The 23,191-nt window shown below is 42.5% G+C and overlaps 1 protein-coding gene across 4 annotated transcripts in view; it reads left to right on the top strand.

Moving 5' to 3' along the window:
* ccser2a (coiled-coil serine-rich protein 2a) overlaps window positions 1–20,543 on the top strand; it is an 81,636-nt gene extending 61,093 nt beyond the window's left edge. For 2 of the 4 annotated variants that reach the window (XM_018749585.2, XM_018749583.2), the window contains exon 10: window positions 1,266–1,972. In XM_018749585.2, coding sequence (XP_018605101.2) covers window positions 1,266–1,937 — 672 coding nt within the window. In that variant the 3' untranslated portion in view covers window positions 1,938–1,972. Of the gene's footprint in view, window positions 1–1,265; window positions 1,973–19,352 lie in introns of those variants that run through there. The other 2 variants (XM_018749586.2, XM_018749587.2) reach the window with 2 other exon arrangements.
* Window positions 20,544–23,191: the final 2,648 nt, after the last annotated feature.

The following is a 23,191-nucleotide window of genomic DNA, read 5'->3' as shown; positions in this document are numbered from 1 at the left end:
CGCTGCGATCAATGTGGAGGCAGTTAAAGCGCACAGCGCCGGAGGACGGCAGGCGAAGCAGAATGCACTTTCTCAATGTGACCTTTAGGTGGCGCTGTGAGCTAGTGCAACCACTTCTGTATCAGAGCCCCCTGGACCATAGCCCCTGGTCTTGAAAATCAGGTTTGCGCCATTACCAAATCCAAAAATCCAAAAACAGTTTTTTTTTTTTTTTTTTTTTTTTCGTGGGTGGTCTGTTTGTTTGAGGGGCTGAAGTCCCTAACATGAAGAACCGTTTCTCTCCACTTGTCAGATGTGTGGGCTTGTTAAAGTATTATTTTAAAATAATACTTTACTTATTTTAAAATCATGTCACATGTTTCGCTATGATTTTCTAGGAAAATTATTGGAAACAAAGTGTTTCATAGACGTTATGGAGCTCTGGGAATTCCTCACGTTGTGATTTTTGGCTCCTTTTTTTATGCGTCACCCATCAAGAGCAGTGGGTGTCTGGGAGCGTACCCTCTACCCAGGGTTCCCAGCAATAAACTCTTTATTCAGCTGCTCACACTCAGGGCCATCACAACCAGCCCACGACCCATCATGCAAAAATCCTCCAAAGACTGTCACAATACACACGTGAACCTCACCCCGTCGCCCACAGCCTTGCTTTCTACTCTCCGGTTTTGTGTGCTGCTCATCTGTCAGAATTATTCCCTCAGATCGGCTTGGTTGCCGGTCAGCGGGGGCTGGCAGGAGAGGGTCGGAACCCGGTTCTGTTTATCCACCTGATGTTAAATGTTAATGTGGTGTCCGCACTTGCCCCTGGTAGCCCCCTTGCTTTCTCCTGGGCGTGCAACTACAGCCGTCAGACTTGTCATACGAAGGTTCTTCAGTCATGACCCCTGTTGCCTCTTGGTCAAATGCACAGGCTGTGCCGAATACCACAGTATATTGTGTCACAATATATATGTCGGCACACAGCCACTGCTGGATTGTAGAGCAGCTCAGTGAACTGCGGTGAGTGAGCAGGAAGGGTCGAAGCAACAGTTATTTCATGTCCCATCTCGCTAATGGGCGAGTTTAAACAGAGTCATTCACCGAAAGGTGATGTAATAAAGCTGACCTTTCCGTAATTTGGTTAGATGAAATGGGAACTAAAATAAGATTAGATTAAATGAGAAGACACATTAAAGAAATGCAGGTATTAGAGTGAAATGTGTTTTGTGTTAGTGTATTATTAACAGTGGTAAGTCTTCCCTCATCTTTTTCTCAATTTTTTATAGCCTCAAATACTACAGTCTTCCAACCCAGCCTGCTACAACGAGCTCCTCCCCCAGGAAAGACTAGCAAGAATAGCCCCCACAGAGGACCCCAGTGACGGTGCCATAGCAACAAGAGTTGAAAGCCTGGCCCAGGGCCCAGCCCCCTCTCCCCCTGTTTCAGACACTGCTCCCGCTGTTAAGCCTGCTGCTGCAGTCTCACCGGTGTCTGACGCAGATGAGCTGAGCCTGCTCCTCTGCACGCACCTCAAAATCGACGACCCTGTTGTCTCGGTCGACGGGTCGAGGGCGGCGACTACTGCCGAGAAGTCCCTCTCTCCTGGAGCTGGAACCCTGTCGGATGAAAAGGAGGCGGAGCCTGCCGAGAGACCCACTCCAGGCGGGCGACCTCGCGTCCTGCAGCCGCCCCGATTCCACAAGAGGGTGTCCATCCCAGCACTGCCACTTCAGGGTGTTGTGTTCAGCAAGTCAGTGATTGCTGAAGGGATGCAGCTTCCTCCACCCTCCCAGGGACTGCCCTGCTTCAGCTCAGGGGCCCGTGCCCCGGCACCGTTCAGGCATCCTCGGACCTTTGGCTGCAGCGGTGGCCATTGCCTGGAGGAAGCAGAGAGAAGCACGCCTGCAGCTGTGTTCCAGTCCAACCACTCCCGTCTCCCGAAGCCAAAGATCCACTGACCCCCCCCCACTCAAGACCCCTGCAGCTATTATTACCCCTGTAAATCGTTTAATCCATTGCTTTACTAAGCAGAAGATCTGAAGTCATCAGCTTTGGATTTCAGACACTAGACAGAACGAGACAAGCGTCGTTGCCGCTGTCAATCTGTCGGTGGAAAAAAGTGCCGATGCTCACTGTCTGCTGTGGTGTTTTGCCCTTTACAGTAAATACTGTCTGCTGTCAGAATTAGCATTATTGCACATTAGCAGCTTATGTCCGGAGACTTCCGTTGTTAAGAGTTCCTGGTATAACTATATTGGAACGGTACCCGGCTGATGTAATGTCCATTGGCAGAAGCCAGTGCTGCTTGATGTCCATTTAGATATCAGAGGGCAGCATTTGCTCGGATACATGTCCCAGACAACTGCATCAGATATTTGAGAAAACTGCACAGACAATTTCATATGAACAATATTTTGCACTGGGTTTCAGAAGGAAAACAAGAACAAGTAGTATCTAGGATTCATAGCCAGTACACAGCTGAGTAGTGCTGTGAAGTTCTACTTAAGAGGAATTTAAGGCTCTTATTGCTTTTTTTCAACTGCCTTCTGAAGTCTCTGCTTTCAGCTGTTTGTCAGATGCAAAACAAGGGCCCTCCTGGGTACATCCCAGGATTAATAACAGTAGGACAAGCCCACAGATGAGGAGGGGTAACTGGGATGTGTAGTTAATGTGTAAACTTAGCTGTAAGGGATGGGGGGAATCAGCATTCCTTGTGTACGTGTTGGAGATATTTTGGTCTCGTTCTTATAATGAGGACACATCCGTGTAGGACTGAGAAGAAATGTAAGTGAAGAACTTAGGAATCAGGTTTTATTAGTCGAGCAGCCCGGATCACTGTTCTGTTAAATGCTTTTTTTCTTACACTTTTTATTTCACTGTTCTATATATTGCAACTCGCACACTTAATATGATGTGATACTGTAGTGCCTAACAGTCCTGTTGTCCTTTAACAAATTCTGCCATCACCCAGTGTGTAAATGCGTATGAGTATGCTGTGCATTAAGGGTTGGCCAAGGTGCTTAACCTGCGTTGCTCCTGTGAATATCCGGGTACAGATATGGGTGAGCACTGCAAGCTGTGGGTTAAGCAACAAAGTAAAATCTAAGCATGCACAGTCGCTTAAAAATGGGGAGCACTCCTTAATTCTGTCTCGGAAAGCTGTATTTAAAAACAAAAATAACATGCGAAACTGAGGTTTGTATGTAAAGATTACACATGGCCTAGAGGATGGGAGACCAACCCAGTTCACACTTTAACTTTAAATGATGTCTTATTTTACTGGGAAAAAGCACTGTGTTTTACAAGAAGGAAAAGTATCAGTTCAAATTCAGTATGTAAAGTTGTTAGGGAAGAAAAATTGTAATCCGCTTAAGGATTTTTTATGAATGGATGCTTAAAGTTTTTTTTTTTTTTTTTTTTTTGGTGTGGGAGGGGGTGTTACGTGTGAAGGAACCTAGCCATTCTCCAGTGTCATGCTCCTCCTTTGTGTGCCATTTTGAGTTTATGAAACACGATTGCCTTCGAAGCCTTATATCCCACACTGCACGGCAGACAAGAGGAGTTGGATGAGGCAAAGAGAAGCTGGGCCATTACTGTTTTATCGCTCTCTTGCTCTGCACATGCAGTGGTTAAGGACAGCCCCCCACTGATCATTACGACCGGTTTTATCGCCACTGTGCTCGGTTTCTGTCGGTTGCCCCGCGTTCTTCTTTTTTTTATTTCCGTCTCCAGCTATTTAACACGGGTGTTACAGGCTTCCAGGCATTCAGATCAGATGCGATAGGACTGATCCCATAAAGACCCACTGCCGCATCCTTTCTGGCATGGTGCTGAAGTGATGTCCGCTCTTCTCTGCCTGCCGGCTCCGCTCTTTTCTTCTTCCCGTGACCAATGAAGGCCTTTTCAATGCGTGCCAGGCTGCTGAACGCGTTTCCCTCTGAGCACCATTCGAACTGCCTCTCCGCGTCCTCTGCTGTTTCCGACTGCCACCGGAATGCGGAAATGCTTCCAAAAGCCTAAACAGCCGAACAAGTCCCTGCTCCAGCGCCTCCTCAGAAAACCTACTTGCTGTGTCAAATATTTTTATGAGCAGGATGAGTTGGTTACTATTTTTACTGGATGAGCCATGGGGCTGGTCTCCAAAATTTACAAGAAGTTCTTATCGATATTGACCTGAGGAACCCGAGTGAGAAAGTGTCACCTTCCTAATTGCTCAGATTATACAATTCTATCTTCTATCTTTTAACTCAAACCATGGAAGGTCTAGAAACGTGGTGCATAGATACAACCTAAAATACATGGAAAAATGTTTTCCTTCTGGCCTCCAGTTCAGAGGTGTTCAGTCTTTTGGATTATATCTATAGGGGTTGTGAAAACTAAGCCATCTTTCAGTTCTCTGCAGTCCATTTAAATCACGCTTGCTCACAAAAGGGAGATGCCTTGACGAAATTCATCATATATTAATGCCTTCTTAGCACAAATGTTTGCGGTGAGATTCCTGTGGAGGGTAATGTCAGGATGAAGGAAATGGCGGTTTTGATTTATCGGGCAGAATTCTTCTACATGTTTGGTCTGTGGGTTCATTGTGTGAATATTTTGCGTCCAATAATTTGCCCAAACCCTGACTGATGGTCTGCTGCGCCTGTCTGGAATTTTAATTTTGGCAGCTGATAAATAGTCATCTCTTTTTTTATATACAAAGCTGTAAGATCCAAATTCTATTACTGGACTCCTGTATGGTTTGATGTATGGCTGAGTAAAGGTATGGCTGTGTGTTACGTGGGTCCTGTGGTGTGACACTTCTGAAATTAATGAACGTTAAAAGAAGCAGACAGGAAAGAGAGCTTTAATACAGTGGAAAATTTATAGGTAGGATCTCAAACTCAGTCCGTGGAGGATAGCTTTGTTTGCAGGTCTTCGTTTCTCCTCTGACACTTAATTGGTATTTTAAAACCGTCGCCGTCACAGTATGGCTTGATTGTCATTTTTTTTTCCTAAGTTACAAGAAAAGACAAAACGTTGTTGGAATAATTTGTACATTCAAACAAGCAGTGAAGTAAATATACCTTTCAAGCTGTTGAATTGGTTGAAATGAAAAGCAGCATATAACAGCCCCAGTCAGTTTTATACCCCTGTTTTAAAGGCTTACTGTGACTTGTCCTAGGTTAGACTGAATGAAGGAAAGACAGGATATTGGATGGCTTCTGGGAGGGGAGAAGGTGGGAAGGCAAGTTGATTAGTTTTATTCTTGTCAGCCGCCAATATCTGCTCTTTTCTAACATGCAGTACCTCAATCTGGATGCACTTGATGAGGATGTCTGGACATTTCCCCAGGCTGACTGAAGAATGCTGGCCAAGAGGTTCCTGCTACATGTTACGTTATCCTGCCCCCAAGCTGAGCCCGGGCTGCAAAAGCCGTGCCGAGGTCGCTTTTCGTCTCCCTGCTCTCCTCCGCAGCCAGTTCAGATCAGAGCCGCAGGGAGCTGCAGGCTGCTGAAGCCAGGCCAGGATCCAGGCGGGGGAGAGGGCTTTTTAGACACGGTTTGGTTGCCCTGATACCCGCCTACGCTCGCCAGCTCCTGTCACTCAATGCCCAGCATCCCTTTCTCTGCTGCTTAGTGACAGGGAACAGAAAATCAATGGGCTCAGCGCGTGTGTCCCAGTGTGTGTAATAGAGTGCAGTGCGTGTGTGTCTCTTTGAGCATGCATCAGGTGGCATTTGCCGTTGCGTCCAGATTTAGTGTCAAACGCCAGGGGGAAGTAAAATCCCGCGATCTTCTAAGTACAGTACTCACTCAGCGTGCGTGTATTTTTTAAACGCTCAATCAGGTAATGGAAAAAGAGTCACCCAGCCTGGCCGTGCGTGTCTGCTGCCTAAACACAGGATCTGCACCAACAAATAATTGATATAGTTTTTTAATAGAAGGGCATAGACTGGTGGTGGAGAGAAATGCTCATTGTATGGTCTTTTTCAGTATTGCTTTTAATGGATAGTTAATTAACAGCAGTGTAAAGGGCAACGCACACAGGTCTTGACTGCATTTTTGCCGAGACTACCTATTTGCAGTTGTACAAAGTGCTATTGTCATATAAATTTTGGTACACTTGTATACTCTTCTGACAGCATCAAAGCTACACAGCTCTAGCTGTTCCTGTATATGCAATGAGACTGCCATATATTTCATAGGTATTTGCATTGCACACATATAAACTACATCAGTTTTTGTAATTCTCTTTACCCAATAACTTATCACTTCACTGACAGACTTAAAACATACAGTAAAATCTGGTAACTGCTTAAAATAGTGCTGCTTTTAAGACCGGACACTGTAATGCAGGTTCGTTTGTTTTCATTTTGATTAAATTGTTTTCCTAAAATTGTTGATTTGAAACTGATGGATAATTACTACAATGTTCTCATGTAACTTCCTTGGTATGTGTGCAATATAGTAAGAAACAAAAACTGAGAATGTTATTTTAAATGTATATCAAGACTGTATGTGAAATAATTACTAAATTGTTAAACTTGTAATATTAAAATAAAAAATTGAATGCACTTTAAATGTTGTACAGTATTGAGGCTGAAGGAACATGTAATACAACAGACTGAGTTTTATTTGGCTGATCTCTCTTTGGTTCTGTTTCAGACTGAGACTATAATAAAGTCTGCGCCGTATTCGCTCCAAGTTCCACTTTTTTCAACAGATTGGATGAAATGAGCTTATCTGTTGACCACTTTAAACTTTAATAATGGCTCCACTAGCTCCTCAACAAGCACAGTTGAAACCAGAAGTATGGTTGTAATTTGTTACTCAAAATTCACGATGAAGTCATTTTCTTCAATTTATTTGCTGGTCAGGTTCTGTAAAAATAGAAATAACAAAATTTTTTTTTTTTTTTTTTTTTTTTAAAACTCTGTGCAACATGACTGAATAAATATGTTGTCTTTGCAAACTCCTAATTCCATGCCTATTTGTTAATTTTTTCATCCCATTAATATGCGCAACATTTGTCACGTTACTGTTAACTAACAGTCTCAAACAACAGACCCAAACTGTGGTCTGTGGGGGACAGCTGGTATGTAGTGGTGAGCCCTACTGGCTTTGGATGCAAGTTCAAATCCCACCTCCAGCTGTAGTACTCCTGAGCAAGGTACTTACCCTAAATTGCACCAGGAAAAAACATACAGCTGTATAAATTGGTACATAGCTGTAAGTAGACTAACATTGTGAGTTGAATTAAGGTGGTCCTACACTCTTGATCTGTTTAGCTGTGTGTTACTGACATTCTTTGGTTGTATTTCCTCTCTAAGAAATCCTATTCTAGAATGGGCAAGTGAAGCATCCGCCATTATAAACTAGAAAATTTCTGCATCGTCAGAAACCCCGTAACGCCAACAATTTCTTATACGAGGAGCCTGTACATTGGGGAAAGTGGATCATAGTTCATCGTTGGGTTGCTGCAGCATCCTCTGACAGGTACATGGTCCAACCTGTTTAAAAACTGTGACAGCCGATATGGACTCCTCAAGCCTTGTATGCTAGCGTTGTTGTGTGAACAGTAAGAAAAACATGTGCATGAGTGTCTCTTTTGCTTCATCAGTGCCCTGGTAGTGACCCTAGATGTTGTAATGATCCCCTAGAGTACACTGGCCCTTTGGCTTTATGGGAAGCACCATCTGAAAAGCCCAGCTCCCAACATTAAAGCATCTACTCTGAGTCCCGTTCTGAGCAATACCATCATACAGCATCTAGCCCAACAACCCTAACCCATCAACTGCACTCTTGAGTGGCTATGGAGAAGCTGCAGTCACAAGAATGTCTTTTTTGATTTTTACTATCTGTTAGTAATAGGCTATACAGATTTTTTTTTTTTTCGAATGACTATAAAGGACTGCAGTCTATTTTTAAGAAAGGCAGATATAGAAAAATGAAGGCCTTACTAGCCTTGGTTATCTTTCTTGAAAAGATCAATATTTTTCAAGTAATTTTCTGATACTCATGTAAATCCTTTCTTTGTACGTTTTACAAGTGCTTAAACTCACAGCCCTTATTACTCTCACCAGTAGTTTTGGGAAAATACTTGGTTCAGGGAAACTACTGCATTCATCAGCCTGTCCCAATTCTGAAGTTCTGGGTATGTTCTATGACCTTTGGGCTGCTGATCGGGGAGGGGGATGGTGTGATGGTGGAGTTGGGTGACTGAGTAAAGGGCAGACTGTTTCAAGATGCAATTTATTTTATTTGGCACAGTGGGTAGAGGTTCTGGAGCTCTTCCGACCTTTACTGGCAATGCCAATCAGGCCTAGAACCAATTACTTTTGGCCCTCAGTTAAGTGGAGGCTCCCAATCTTATTATTCCTTTCCATGCCTTTGGACAGATTGGGGTTCCTTCTTGGTGAACTCCGCAACATCCGTGAGATGGGCTGTGGAGTGAGACTCCGTGAGAGGAGGTTCCAGTTGCCACATGGTTCCAGCAGCGAGTGGGTAAAGAGGGTGATCTCAAGGGAACTGAATATAATTGGCACGCACCTTTAGGCAGGTCCAATTTCTTTGGCAATTTGGAAGGCAGCTGACCATTTGCTGCTCTAGGCATTGGAGAAACTTAAGGAGCCAAGGCAAAGGACCTTGTAATGACTTTCTGAATGTGCACCATTACATTTCACCTCAGTGTTTTCTGCTGGGGCTGGAGCAAGTCGACAATAATGACAGACGCGCAGAGCACTGCACACGTTAGTTACTTTATTTGCTTGGAGATGGGTTTTATTCAAAGCCATTTACAGAGCTCACCATTTCTGTGATAAAATTCAAGTTAAGAAAATCTGCTCAAGGGTACAGTCAGAAGCCATTCAACATCAGAACTCATTTTACATACTTTATAAATGCATTCTGCTGTTTTTTTTTTACTGAGAAAGTCATTGCACTGAAACTACCTGCAATGTTTTCTGAAATTGTACCACTACTTAAAAGCTTTTCATTATGAAAATATTACCAGTGTAATGTCTGTCTGTCAAAGCACGATTATTAACAGAAAGTCTGAACTGCTTGTCCCATGCGGGGTTGCGTGGAGCCGGAGCCCAAGCCAGCAACGCGGGGCGTGGGGTTGGGGGGGGACACCTAGGGTGGGACACCAGTCCGTCGCAAGGCACCCCAAGTGGGACTCAAACCTCAGACCCACCAGAGAGCAGGATCTGGTCCAACCCACTGCAACACTGTGCCCCCCCATTAACAGAAAGTGTGAAAAAATATTTAAACTAAGTTCGTACTTTTGCAAAACTCTGCTAAATGTGCAAAACTTGTGAACTGAGTACAAAGTTTATTAGATATAAGGGATTTCACTTTTCACGGCAATTTTCCAACATTTAACTTCAACTTCACTGTTACTATAAGGTAACTACACCTATAGCAAACTTTTCCTTCTGAAGGTAACACTCAAAGAATGATTTTTGGGTACCTTTTGTATTGAAGACAATAGAAAATATTACCTTGTCTTACTCTCTGTTACCATGAAATGAGGACATCAAAGACAGAAAGAACATTTTTATTTACTTCATTGTCTGCATTGAACATGGGATTGTAGACATAACGTTTTCAAATTTTATCTGTTCAGAGCTGTGATGATAGCAGAATAAAATTAACCCATTTAAAATATTTAAGTGCACACACACACATTGACTGAAACCACTTGTCGCAAGTGGGATCGCGGCAAGCCAGAGGCTAACCTGAAACACAGGGCACAAGGCTGGAGGGAGAGAGGACACACCCAGGACGGGACGCCAGTCTGTTGCAAGGCACCCCAAGCGGGACTCAAACCCGAGGTCCACCAGAGAGGAGGACCCGGTCAAGCCTGCTACGTCACCACACCCCCCTCAACATTTAAGTAGCTTAACACTTAATTAAAATATACATAAGACTATCTTTGCATATTTAGAGGTGTTGTGTCATGTATGGTGTAAATGTTCATGCACCGCAACTTTATGATCATGTGCAGATAAGCCTTTACCTTAAAAAAAAAAAAAAATTGTAGGAAGTTTATCAGGATTTGTCTATCCTGAGTTTTATGCACCTACTCATGCAATGAGCATTGGTGCATAAAGTGGAAAGAAATAAACTAGGTTTACTTAAGAATCTCATGTCTGCAACTTTGTCTCTCTTTCTCCTAATGTAATGCACAAATTGTATTTTCTCTGAGATGTACGTCGCATTGGAGAAAAGAGTCTGCTAAATGAACAAATGTAAATGTGTTCTGTCGTACAGATGCTCCTCTAAATACGATGGTTCAACGCAACGATTTTTCGACTTTACAATTGTGAGCTGGCGACAGACATTCAGTAGAAACTGTACTCCGAATTTTGAATTTAGATTTTTTCCCAGGCAAGCAATATGTGGTGTGAACTCTCTTGTGATGCTGGGCAGCGGCATCTCCCAGTCTGTCACGTGGTCACTATACAGATATCCCCTCTGTATCTAAGTTGTGTTTTGTGTATCCATAATATCACAGATTTGCCCATCTGTGTCTCCTTCTACTGGTGGGAAAAAAGAAGAGGAGGGCAATTACTCTTAAAGAGAAACTCAAGATAACTTCCCAGCATGACGGCGGTAAGCCTGTAATGGTCATCGCATGTAATGTATGCTAGGCTATGATGTTTGGTAGGTTAGGTGTGTTGAATGCATTTTCGACTTACGATATTTTCGATTTACGATGGGTTTCGCGGAATGTAACCCCATCGTAAATCAAGGACCACTTGTATTTGTAACGGAAAGTCGGCCATTTGCAAGACACAAATCACAAGACCAGAGAGGTCCACATCCCTAATGTAAGCAGCCCGGTGGCACAGCAAGTAGTGGTGCGAGAGAACATGGGTTTGATCCCTGCTCAGTCTCTGTGGAGTTTGTATGTTGTCTATGTGGGTTTCCTCTGGGTGCTCTGGTTTCCTCCCACAGTCCAAAGACATGCTGTTCACGTTCACCCCTAGTGTGTGACACAAAGAGAGTGTATTTCACTGATGTATGGATGAGTGACCCATTGTAAGTAGTGTATCTAGCAGTGTAAGTCACCTCGGTGAATAAGGTGTGTGTGGGCTGATAACGCTACCTAGTATCCATAGTAAGTTGCTTTGGAGCTAAGTGAATAAATGTAATGTTGAGTACAGAAGAAAATAAGTTTGTTTCATAAGGGCAATTGAAAATTAGTGACTATTTTTGAAACTTAACAGGAGCAGAAATTTTAAATCAACTTCACGCTTGGCCTTTTGCTAATGTCAGGATGCCAGGCTGGGTGGAACAGGGTGGTTAATCATCCCTCCACCCAAACTTTTACAGCATGCTTCTTGAGAGGAATGGAAGTACATAGGTATAACCCCTGGAGTTTTAAAGAGGAGTGGAAAAACCCCAGGAGTGGATGGTAATGTAGATTTATTGAGTTTCCAATCGGATTGCGGGGCACTGATAAATTAAAGGCCTCAGAGGTGACTGATATAAATAACCCATCTCAAAAATGGAGGACATGGATGCAGTCAAGGAGAACAGGTAAAAGTGTCTATTTGCTCTTAGGCTAGTCAAGAAAGTGCAGGAGTTTAAGACTGCAGGTTTGGAACTCCGAGTTCTCTAATAACACATGCACTTGACTGTGAGAACACATATTCTCTCTAAAATATTGTCACGTGTCAAAGGTCAGCACCAGAGGTTGACGGTGTAGGTTGGATATAATAATAGGTTTAAATGGAACAGGGGAGTCCTTCAAAATCCATATCATATGGCGGGTGACAAAAATTGATCCTAACATTCAATGGACCTTCTTTCAGCACTAGTGGAATTCATTCTGTCAGAGGGACTTGGAGAAAAGCTTTTGTCTGGGATGAAATGGAATCACTGCTTGAGAACCGCAGCCAGTAATGGACTGGGGCAAGGAAATGTGATGTCTTGATTTCAGTACTTAAAGGCCATCTCAGGTCATTTCTTGAAATGTGAAAAGACATACATACATCCTTCTATTAAAAACTGCTTGTCATTCAGTTGGACTGTGTAAGAAACTGGTCCATTCAGGCAGAAAACAATCTGATTTAACTAATTAAAGTCATACAACTAGTGAACCAAGACAGACAGCTAATTATTTCACACACGTGAAAAAATAAACTCACGTTATGCATGGTTGGAACAAGGAACGAACGGACATGTGCTCAAAAGCACTAAATGAGAATCACTGGTGCGGCAACTGTGCGTTACATTAAATTTTACAATGAGTAAAAGTACATTTCTAAAAGAGGAAATGGATTTCCTCACAACTGTGAAACTGACTCTGTCAAGAACAATGAGTCCAGTGCTTTTGCCCTCATTACATATCTCCTGGAGAAGAGTTTTCACACTACTCGTTCTGCAACGTTCAAGTGCCTATCACTGCTATCTTTGGGATGTATAATAAACTGTACCTGTATGATTATGAAAGCATGGAACATAAGAAAACCACCTTTGCTACTTCTTAGTAGGGTTGTGTTTCTCAGTTTTTTGCATTATGAAGTTATGCAGGGTTTCCTTACAGCTCTTTTGAGTAGTTTTTTTGACCTCAAAGCCAGCTTTATTTTCACTCCAGCTATAGGTGAGTTACACATACAGGGGAAGGAATGTGTGTTTCTTTTGGCAGCAAAGTGGCACAGCATGTAGCACTGCTGTCTCACAGTGCCTGGGTGGTGCAAGAGAATGTGGGTTTGATCCCTGCTTGGTCTGTGTGGAGTTTGCATGCTCTCCCTGTGTCTGTGTGGGTTTCCTCCCATGGTCCGAAGATGTGCTGTTCAGGTTCCCCTATAGTGTGTGAGTATGTTTCACTGATGCATGGATGAGTAACCCCTTGTAAGTAGTGTATCTAGCAGTGTAGTCACCTTGGTGAATAAGGTGTGGCCTAGTAACACTACATAGTATCTGTTGTAAGTTGCTTTGGACAAAAGTGTCTGCTAAGTGAATAAATGTAAATGTCTTGGGACCAGTGTGCCACATAGGACATGCAGTACACATGCCAGAGTCTGGCAGCAATATACACAGAAAATATAAATAATACTAAAAAGATTTACATATAATGTACAGTACAAAGAAACCCATGCAGGGCATATAATTTACACTGCAGTGCTAGAGACAGTGGCGTAGGCTATAGGAGCACAATAAATGGATAAGGGGCAGTGTGTGCTCAGAATTCAACAGTTCGGGCAGATTTCTGGAAGGTAACGCCCAACTTTGGTGCAGAGGTTTGGAGGATTCAGTTATTGCATAAAATATTATTTTGCTTCATAGTGATGTGTGCTTTTTGTACAAAGTGGCATGTGCCTTGTTCGAATGACCTGTGCAGCCTTTTCTTTTGTGTTTGCGGTGCATGGATGGTCTGAAGGTGGTGTTAAGGATTCTCACAGCCTCAGGAAAAAAGCTGTTGCAGAGTCTGGAGATAGCGGTAAGGATACTGCGGTTTCTTCTGTCGGACGGCAGGAGGATGAAGAGACTGTGGAAGGGATGGGTGGGGTCAGGTGTGATGCTGAAGGCTTTGGGGGGGGGGACACGGTATGCGGTAAACGTCCTCCATGGAAGGGAGAGGGGCTCTGATGATCCTTCCTGCAATGTTCACTATCCACTGCAGGACTTGCAATCAGAGACACTGCAGTTCCCATACTAGGCAGTGATGTAGTTGGTCAGTGCACTTTCTGTGGTTCCTTTGTAAACCTGATTTTTTACCTTTACTGGACTGTTTTTAGATGAGTGCTTTTACTTCAATGAGAGTAATTATGTTTTGAAAGTAGTAGTATTTTGCTTGAGGACAGCTGGTAGCGTAGTGGCTAGAGCTGCTGCCTTTCGACCCAAGGGTCACAGATTTGATTCCCACGTCCAGCTGTAGTACCCTTGAGCAAGGTACTTACCATAAATTGCTCCAGTAAAATTACACACGCACATCTGAAACCACTTGTCCCATACGGGGTTGCGGAGAGCCAGAGCCTAACCTGGAAACACAAGGCAAAAGGCTGGAGGGGACACACCCAGGACAGGACGCCAGTCTGTCGTAAGGCGGGACTCGAACCCCAGACCCACAGGAGACCAGGACCCAGTCCAACCCACTGTGCCACCGCACCCCTTCCAGTAAAACTATTCAGCTGTATAAACGGGTAAATAATTGTAAGTAGCTTAACTTTGAAAGTTGCTTTGGACAGATGCATCAGCATAATGAATAAATGTAAATGTACTTCAGTACCACGTTTGACTTTTTTACTTCCCTCTGGTCATTCCTACCTGGCTTTGCTGCATGTTGCTTATGGCATCATGCAAAACTGGAAAAATGGGCACAGTTCCAGATATGTAGATATAATATATGAATTTAAATTGATATAATAAACACAAATGTTAGATCCTTCTTGAACAAGCTCCAACCCTCCTTCCAGGAGCCAAAAAAACAGAAGGGGAAAAAAGATGAGGAAGATGCTATAATAGGGGCAATGCAGATGTCATGGTTAAGGCTGTGGGTGGACAGAAAATATGTATTTTTTCTGCTAAACAGTAGACTTCTAAAGTCTCTTGACATTGTGAGTAGGTGCTGTGCTCTTTGAGGTGTAGGGATCAGCCTGTGGGCATACCAGCAGGTACATTTACATTTACGTTAATTTATTTAACAGACAGTTTTCTTCAAAATGACTTCCAATGAACTCTATGTAGTGTTATCAGCCCACACACCTTATTCATCAAGGTGACTTACACTGCTTGATACACTACTTACAATGGGTCACGAGACACAATACGGCTACACACCATCTTTCAGCCTAATGCAGGAATTGTTACTTCTATCCAAACATGCAGCTCAAGCCAATTTATTTTTGTAGATGCTCTTCCCATTTAAGGACATATTTTGTAAATCCATCTCAAGGTGTTCTCCATAATTTATTTCCACACATGTTCAAAATCCCTCTTGGATTTCCTATTCATCCCTCTGGGGAGCACCACACTGAGTCTCAAGGCTCTGTCTTTCCTTTAGGTAAATTCACAGGAGTTCAAGAATGCGTGTTGGAAAAACAGCCAGTGAACGTGTCTGTAATCAACTCCCTGGACATCATACTATCCAACACCTTAATTTATTAATTTATTTTTAATATTCATTTGCAGCAGTGGGTGTTGCACAGACAAGATAAGACAAACTGGTGGGGGACTCTTGCCTTTGAGCAATAAGATTATGAGGACAATCACCAGTAAAATGTTTTTAATGATAAATCCTTTTAATAAGTGTTCCCTAACAGTTATTTTAACCTTTAAAGAAATGTATGAAGGTAGAGTGGACAAATTGCAAGCAAGCAGAATGAACAGAATAATCTGTTAAATAATTAACACGTAGAGAGACATGCCATAAGTCTTGACTGCTAATGTCCTAAAAAAGAAATGGAATACTTCCTGATCCACTGAAAAGTTCAGGGAAATCACGCAACATGTGGACAAAATTCTGCCATGTTTCTCCTTAAGGGTAGATGCCATGCCAACTATGAAGAATATAATTTGTATTATTCATGATATAAGTTACTAAACCATAAATATGGGTGTGTAGAAGTGTGTCCAGACTCTTTAACAACAATACCTGAGTCCAAATAACCAAGCTAGCGCAAAGTGGCAGTATAAACCCATTTTTATTGATGGCCCCACACTAGGATAAGAAGTTTTGAAACTTGTCTTCAGATTTTGGGAATAAATTGTTGTGTTGTGGTAAAAATAGACCTAAGAATTAAAGTATATGAGAATTTTTCCTCATCTTTCCTCATTTGTCTTTAGAATAACCTGCATTTGAAAAATATGGGATCTGAGGATGTAAACAAATTTGTAAATATGGCAGAATCACCAGGTTTTCATACAGTTTACCTTGAGTCCCTAAAGCATTCTAAAAATAGAATGATTGACATGTAGTTGCACTCAGTCAATCAGTTATAGCAGGGTAGATGAGAATAAATACTAAAGCTATCTTTCTATGGTAGGTTAATAGGTGGTGTGAAAGAGAAGAATGAGGTGTGAAAGACATTGACCTGGTGTGTTACCTTACATAAAGGGTGGACTCAGCATGAAAAGAATTGGGGTGCACTGGGGAGATCTACTGTCTCACAACACCTGGGGGTTTGATCCCCGCTCAGTCTGTGCGGAGTTTGCATGTTCCCCCGTGTCTGTGTGGGTTTCCTCCGGGTCCTCTGGTTTCCTCCCACAGTCCAAAGACATGCTGTTCAGGTTCACCCATAGCATGTGAGTGACAGGGAGAGTGTATTCCACTGATGTATGGATGAGTGACCTATTGTAAATAGTGTATCTAGCAGTGTAAGTCACCTTGGTGAATAAGGTGTGTGGCCTGATAACACTCCATAGAGTTCATTGGAAGGTGCTTTGGAGAAAAGCTCCTGCTAAATAAATAAATGTAAATATAAACTGAAATCATTCAGTGGTACAAAAATGCAATCTTGTTGACTGTCAGCTGAAAAGAGGGGGAAAGTGTGCAGATGTTTGCAAATAACTTAAAAGGAGAATAGATTGGAATTGTTAAGGCCAGGTACTCAAATATAATGGCAAATGATGTCTGTTGTCATTTTTGTTTGTGTAAAACAGCTGCCATTTTCATTCATGCAAAACCCAAGTGGTTTATAAACATAACTACATGGATTTGCGCAGCATCAGTATTGCAATTTTATTTTTTTGGACTGTGTTTTATATCTCTGCAATATAAATGCTTACGAATTTGAAGCATTATTTAAAATTCTGGCAATACAGTGCCCCAGTATAACTGTAAACTTTGTGAAACAGGACTTTTTCAGATTGTGAAAATATTGTAGGAATACTTGTGAAATAGAGCTGATTGGAAGCCGTCAGGCTTTTTCTCTGACTGCTTATTGTAAATATTTACATTTACATAATTCATTTGCCAGAACATTCTTTCTAAAGGAGTGAACAACTCAGGATACACAAAAGTGCATTTCATAGCACACAGAGGGCTTAGGTGTAAACATATGGTTATTACAGCACAGCCTGTTTATCTCATAACACCATTTCCAAACACACACGTTATAGCAGCTACATACAGAAGTGAAATACAAATACCAAGATGCATAGATAAAAATAACAGAAGATGCAAAATTACAAAACTGTCAGAGGCCAGGGAGAGAACTGGGTTTGAATGAGATTAGTTTTGAGATCCTTCTTGAATGCTGAATTGGATTCAGCAGTTCCGAGCGACACAGGGAATTTTTTCCAACCACAAGACTGAGAATTGGTGGGCTCTCCATTATGGACCCCTTGTCAGAGTTAGGTAGTCAGAGGTTGAGGAGCGCCACATTCTTACTGGGGTGTACAGACTGAAAGCATGTTCTGTAGGTACCCAGGTGATACTCCTTTGACTGTCTATGAAGGCCATAACCTGAGTCTTGAACTTGATATGAGCAACTATAGAAAGGCAATGGAGAAAGACAAGGAGAGGAGACTCATGGGAAGCCATTGGTTTGCTCAACATAACTTGTACCCTAGCCTTCTGTCAAGCAGAGCAGACAGGAGAGTGCTGCAGTAGTTGCTGCAGTGGTCCAAGATATCGTCATATCCTGGACCAGGAGCTGGATAGAGTGTGGAACTGATGGATTCAAGTATTTCGGTGCTGTCCTGAACAGCTCCTATTTTTCCTTTTGCTCTTACCATTCTGTCTTTTCAACATCATCATCATCATCCATCATCATCATCCATCAGCGTTACAAAGGCTTAAAAAACCTCTGTTTACTGCCACACCTTCCATAAGTGAGCGCGATCACAAATTGATTAAAAACGGGTAGGGGGTGGGACTTAAACATGTATCACGAAAGGTGTGCCGTCTGGCCAACAAACAAGGGTGAACTCATGCAGTCGTCTTTTCAACAAGTGCCATATTTGAGTTTTTTCCTCAGTGACCTCATACCTATGTACTGTACGTAACATGATGATCATAATTAACCGAGAAGATTCCTGGATCCACAATGAATCTTATAAAAATATTGGTCCTTGTAATAATTGCTACTGAACAATGGTAAAGCCACCCATATGAAAAGTATAAATTATGTACTGGATGTTCATTAGCTTTATTCTGAGAACTATAGTTTTCAAGAGCTTTCATCTTCACTCCGTAAGGAGAAAACAAAAGCTAAGTATAATTCTACAGATATCAGTTTTAAACATTCCAACACAAAGCAACCAAATTGCACAAAGGCCATTGGGGAAATACAGTAATGAACCGCCTCTGAATACAGGAAATATGCAAGGAATGGAAAGAGCAGTATTTTGTAACTGAGCTGCATCTGAAGCGGAAAGTGTGCTTTTCAGCTTAATCTGAATTTAAATAGTCTTTATTTGACATCTATTGCTATGTGTTTTCCAAAGCATTCATTTTCCACCCCCTCCAATTCAAAACAGAGCCATGCATTTGGCTGAGATGTGCTTCACCAATTCCAGGAATTCCTCAGAAAGACCTTCAAAAGAGAAAGGGCCAACAATTCAATGCTGGCACAGCTAAAAAAAATCCCTGAAAAATACTGACTTATGGTAGTGGATGCAGCACGGCAGATTCCTTTAGCTCCTCTAGCTAAAGAAATATGTGATTTACAGAAATAAACGCTGCTGTGTGGATCACTATTTAATATATTCTGCAGCTATGAATCTAGGTAGTGCAGCCCCCTGGAAATTAGCAACATCAGATATAAATTTTCATACATGATGCTCAGATGTTTAATAGAAAGCTGTGAATGGTTTACCATGCACCTATGGACATGCTTATGCTGTTACTCATGTCTGATTCAGAAATTGAGGTGTACAGGGACAGCACTCCTCTGAAATTATAGTGTATCTTAGGGTAGTATGGCAGCTCAACATGTAGCAGGTGGTCTCCAGATACTGTACTTCAGTTTCTGCCCACTTTTCAAGGACCTGTTGCCCAGGTGAGCTGGTGAGCATCAATGTTCCTTAACACAGGAATACTCCAGTGAATGTGTGCAAGTTCCATGTGATAGCCTCCATGTAACCTTTTCCCCCTAGGTGTTTCATACCTTGTTGTACACACACTGGCTGAAGCTGATTGTCCTGAACGGGATTGCAGCAAACCAGAGCCGGCAACACAGGGTGTAAGGCTGGAGGGGGAGGGGACACACCCAGGACAGGACTCCATTCCATCACGAGGTACCCCTAAGTGGGACTCGAAACCCAGACCCACCAGAGAGCAGGACCTAGCCAAACCCAATGGGCCACCGCACCCCCCTTTGTTTATAATTCAAATCAAATCACTGCCTGGTTAGACTGTTACAAACACACTGCTTGCATGCAATTTACTGTGGTCACCATACAAAAAGAATTATTATTTTCTTTTAATTACTACAGATCTGGTGTCACGCCCACGCCATTGAGCCAAGCGACCGCACCTGCCCCACATCAGACCTGCCAGGTGAAAAAGAGTGCCGTCAACTCACCGGGTTGCGGAATCTTACAGAACCCACCCTCTTGGCTTGTGATTCAGCACGACTTCTTCCTCCTCTACACTCCTTGTCCCTCATTCTTGGATTTCCTGGCTTCTGACCTCCTGCCCATACACTCAGTTTTGATAGTTCGCTAGCCCCTTGAATAGACATCCGTGCCTTGGAAGACCCACGCCCACCCACGACCTCGATTCCTGTCTGTCCCCGCGACCCGAAATGAACTAACCCACATTTGTGTCCAAATCTTACTTCCTATCTCCCCTCTGCATCTGTGACATCTGGTACCCCGGACCTTCTCAGGTCACATCAGGATTCTTACAGGAAAAAAGACTTAAAACTGATGTGTTCTCTTAAAAAGGCAGCACAGCTCCTGGCATAGATTTAAATGTGCAATGACTGATAAGTACCTGGCACTATTGAGTGAGTGGTCCAGCGACTAACAGTGAGTGGATGGTGTGGTGATCAAGGCCTGTCCAGAATTATTTGACTACATGGTGTAGTAGCAAAAGCTTACCCAACTCCACTGAATAGGGTGAAAAACCTTGATAATTTAAGCTCCTATGTAGAGAGAAGAGACTCAAACTAAAAAAATGAGAGATGAAACTAATGACTAAAGCCAACCTGGCTAATGTCTTTGTGGCACCTTTACTGAAACAATTATATTTAAGCTACAATTAAACTTGTGGCTGATATTGTACTCAGAAGTATTCAGTGGAAGAAGTACTTCACATTATAGCACATTTTGCTGTCACAAAAGGGTCTGTTTATTTTAATAAGGACAGGGATTTAATAGAGATAAATGCTTTTTTGGCTGGAAAAACCTTCCATTACAGAAACTTAAAATCAAATGGAAAATAGCACACTGATCTGTGAGTTATTTTAAGACTTAACCCATTTCAGTACAGCACTGTGCTAAGCGTATGGATCCATGCTGTGATCTTGTTTACCTGTGGCAGTTCTAAAATGTTCCCACAGAGTAGATAGCACAGTAAATGAAATTTATATTTTACACTGGCAAGTTTGGAGGTTGGATTTCTCTGGACAGTTTCCATTGAAACTGTTGTATTTCATATAATGACAATAAAGTGTCATCTCACAAAGGCTAATGGGTCTCCAGTGGTTCCAGATTCTTATACTATTCTAATCATGTATTCATTTTCATACACTTTAACTCTGTTGACACTGTTTTGGATCCAAGCTGAGAAGAAGGAACGATCAGTCATTCAACATACACCGAATAAGATGTTCTACCCCCTATGTATATTACAACTGTACACAAGGAACCAGTCCAACCAACTTCAACTCCAACCATGAAGCCACAGAGAAACACATCTAGCACTGCCATCGTACATCTCCATGACTCAAGAACAAGCAGCTAAACCCCACCCCAGCCACCACATGGTACCAACATGGGTATTTAACTGAAATTGTCAAGTGGGCATCTCCCTTTCTTAGGGTTTTGTTGAATTACATCCCTGACACCTCAGGAAGAGGCAACAATGCAGTCTAATGTCCCAGACCCCTTTGTTAGATGCTCTTCTTCCACAACAAATGCAGCAATTCCACAGGCCCAACCACTCCAACACCACAAACCATCCCAGATTACATTTATCAGATGCTTTTCTCCTAAGACACTTACAGTGTTAATCTATTTACAATTATTTAACCATTTATACAACAAGGTAATTCTACTGGAGCAATTTAGGGTTAGTTCCTTGCTCAAGGGTACTACAGCCAGAAATGAGATTCAAACCTGCAACCTTCTGGTCTAAAGGCAGTAGCTCTAACCACTAAGCTACCAAATGTCCAAACTAGGAACCTAAAGCTGTTCTGTTGTTTGCTGCAATCACTGAATAATACTATAGTATTACAACAAGAATTAAATACTTAGATTTTAAGCAAGTTGCTCACTAAATGTCATTCTACATGCAAAGGCTGCATCAACCACAAAGGGACTCGACCCCTCAAGCTTCTGAGCCGAAGTTAGATGCCTTATGCATTACGCCACATAGTCCATCAATGCATTACCCTTCCTTACATGCGAACAAAAGTTGCAAATGCACCATTGCACAAATTTAAACCAACCCACTTAACAATGCCACATCTTCTTACATACCAACAGCTGCATCCCTTTACTTTTGTGGTGGAATGACCTCCCCCTCTTACTCAGGACTGTAGAAACTCTGTCTACATTCAAGAAGGGTCTGAAAACTCACCTTTTCCGGACTCACTTTGCCCATGATGTCTCCAGCTCATGTATAGTGTTAATGTTCATGCACCGTAACTTTATGATCATCCCCAGGTAAGGCCGCTACTCCTGTATTTTATGTAAATGTTTGTGAATCTTTAAAAAAAAAAATGTAGGAAGGTTATCAGCATTCATCCATCCTGTGTTTTATGCACCTACTTGAGCGATGAACATCGGTGCATCAAGTGGAAAGTAACAAACTAGGTTTACTTAAGAATCATATGTCTGGATCCATGTCTTTCTCCTAATGTAATGCACAAATTTCTATTTTGCTGAGACGTCGCTTTGGAGAAAAGCATCTGCTAAATGAATAAATGTAAAATGTAAATGTACTAGCCGCCTGCCACTGATTTTAACAACCACTACACATCTCCCTCCAACCTGTATCCCCAACTACCCCACTACACTCCTCCCTCCAACCTGTAACCCAACTACTCCACTGTACACCACCATCCAACTTGTAACCCAACTACCCCACTACACACCACCCTCCAACCTTTTACCCTGTAACCCCAACTACCCCACTACACACCTCCCTCCGACCTGTAACCCCAGCTATCCTGCTCTCTTCTCAACCATAACCACTGACTCACTTTCTTACCAGCCTCAGACAGGTCCTTCACCACTACCCTTAATGAACTGCTGCTAACACCAAGTTCCCCCAGCAATGATGTAACTGATTTGGTCGCAAACCCCCTGACACCTACCTCTACTGGTCTCACATGAGCCCACCACCCACGGTCTCTGGCCTCCGCCACCAGATCTGCAGGTGAACAAGGAACAGCACAAATCAGTGTAAAATCTTTATTAAAAACCCAATTTACCAGAAGCACTCCAGTAGTGGAAACATATACTATTATTTAGATGAAGTAGGTCAATATCTAAGCATGATAAAAGCATGGCTGCTCTGTCATTTAACATTTTAAAAAAATTTTGAAGGGATTTCCATGCTAGGTTTATGAAGTTGTTGATTTCTGCAGTTGGCCCTGGTTTTCAGCATTATACAGGGTTTCTGTGTTTTTTGGACTAGGAGAAGAATACACACACACACACACACACACCGTCAGAGCCGCTTGTTCCATACGGGGTCACGGGGAACCGGAGCCTACCCGGTGACACAGGGCGTAAGGCCAGAGGGGGAGGGGACACACCCAGGACGGGACGCCAGTCCGTCGCAAGGCACCCCAAGCGGGACTCAAACCCCAGACCCACCGGAAAGCAGGACTGTGGTCCAACCCACTGCGCCACTACACCCCCATAGGAGAAGAATACTCATTGGTAAAGTTCTTTGATACGGGCTAGAAATATAATAAATAAAATATTTGTGTTTCAAGTTTCATGGTATAAATAGAAATGCAATGGAATCTCCTTCTGCTTATCAGTGGAAAACATTCTTGAAAACAAATCTGAAAAAGCCTGTAGCACATCATATGTGAATATCAAACTGAAGACCTCCAATGGAACCGAAGCAGAAATAAGACTCAAATTCATTACTT

Source organism: Scleropages formosus, chromosome 4 (assembly GCF_900964775.1).
Source record: "Scleropages formosus chromosome 4, fSclFor1.1, whole genome shotgun sequence".
Taxonomy (NCBI): Eukaryota; Metazoa; Chordata; class Actinopteri; order Osteoglossiformes; family Osteoglossidae; genus Scleropages; species Scleropages formosus.
Note: the sequence above shows the minus strand (reverse complement) of the source record. Positions and strands in the feature narration are given on the sequence as shown.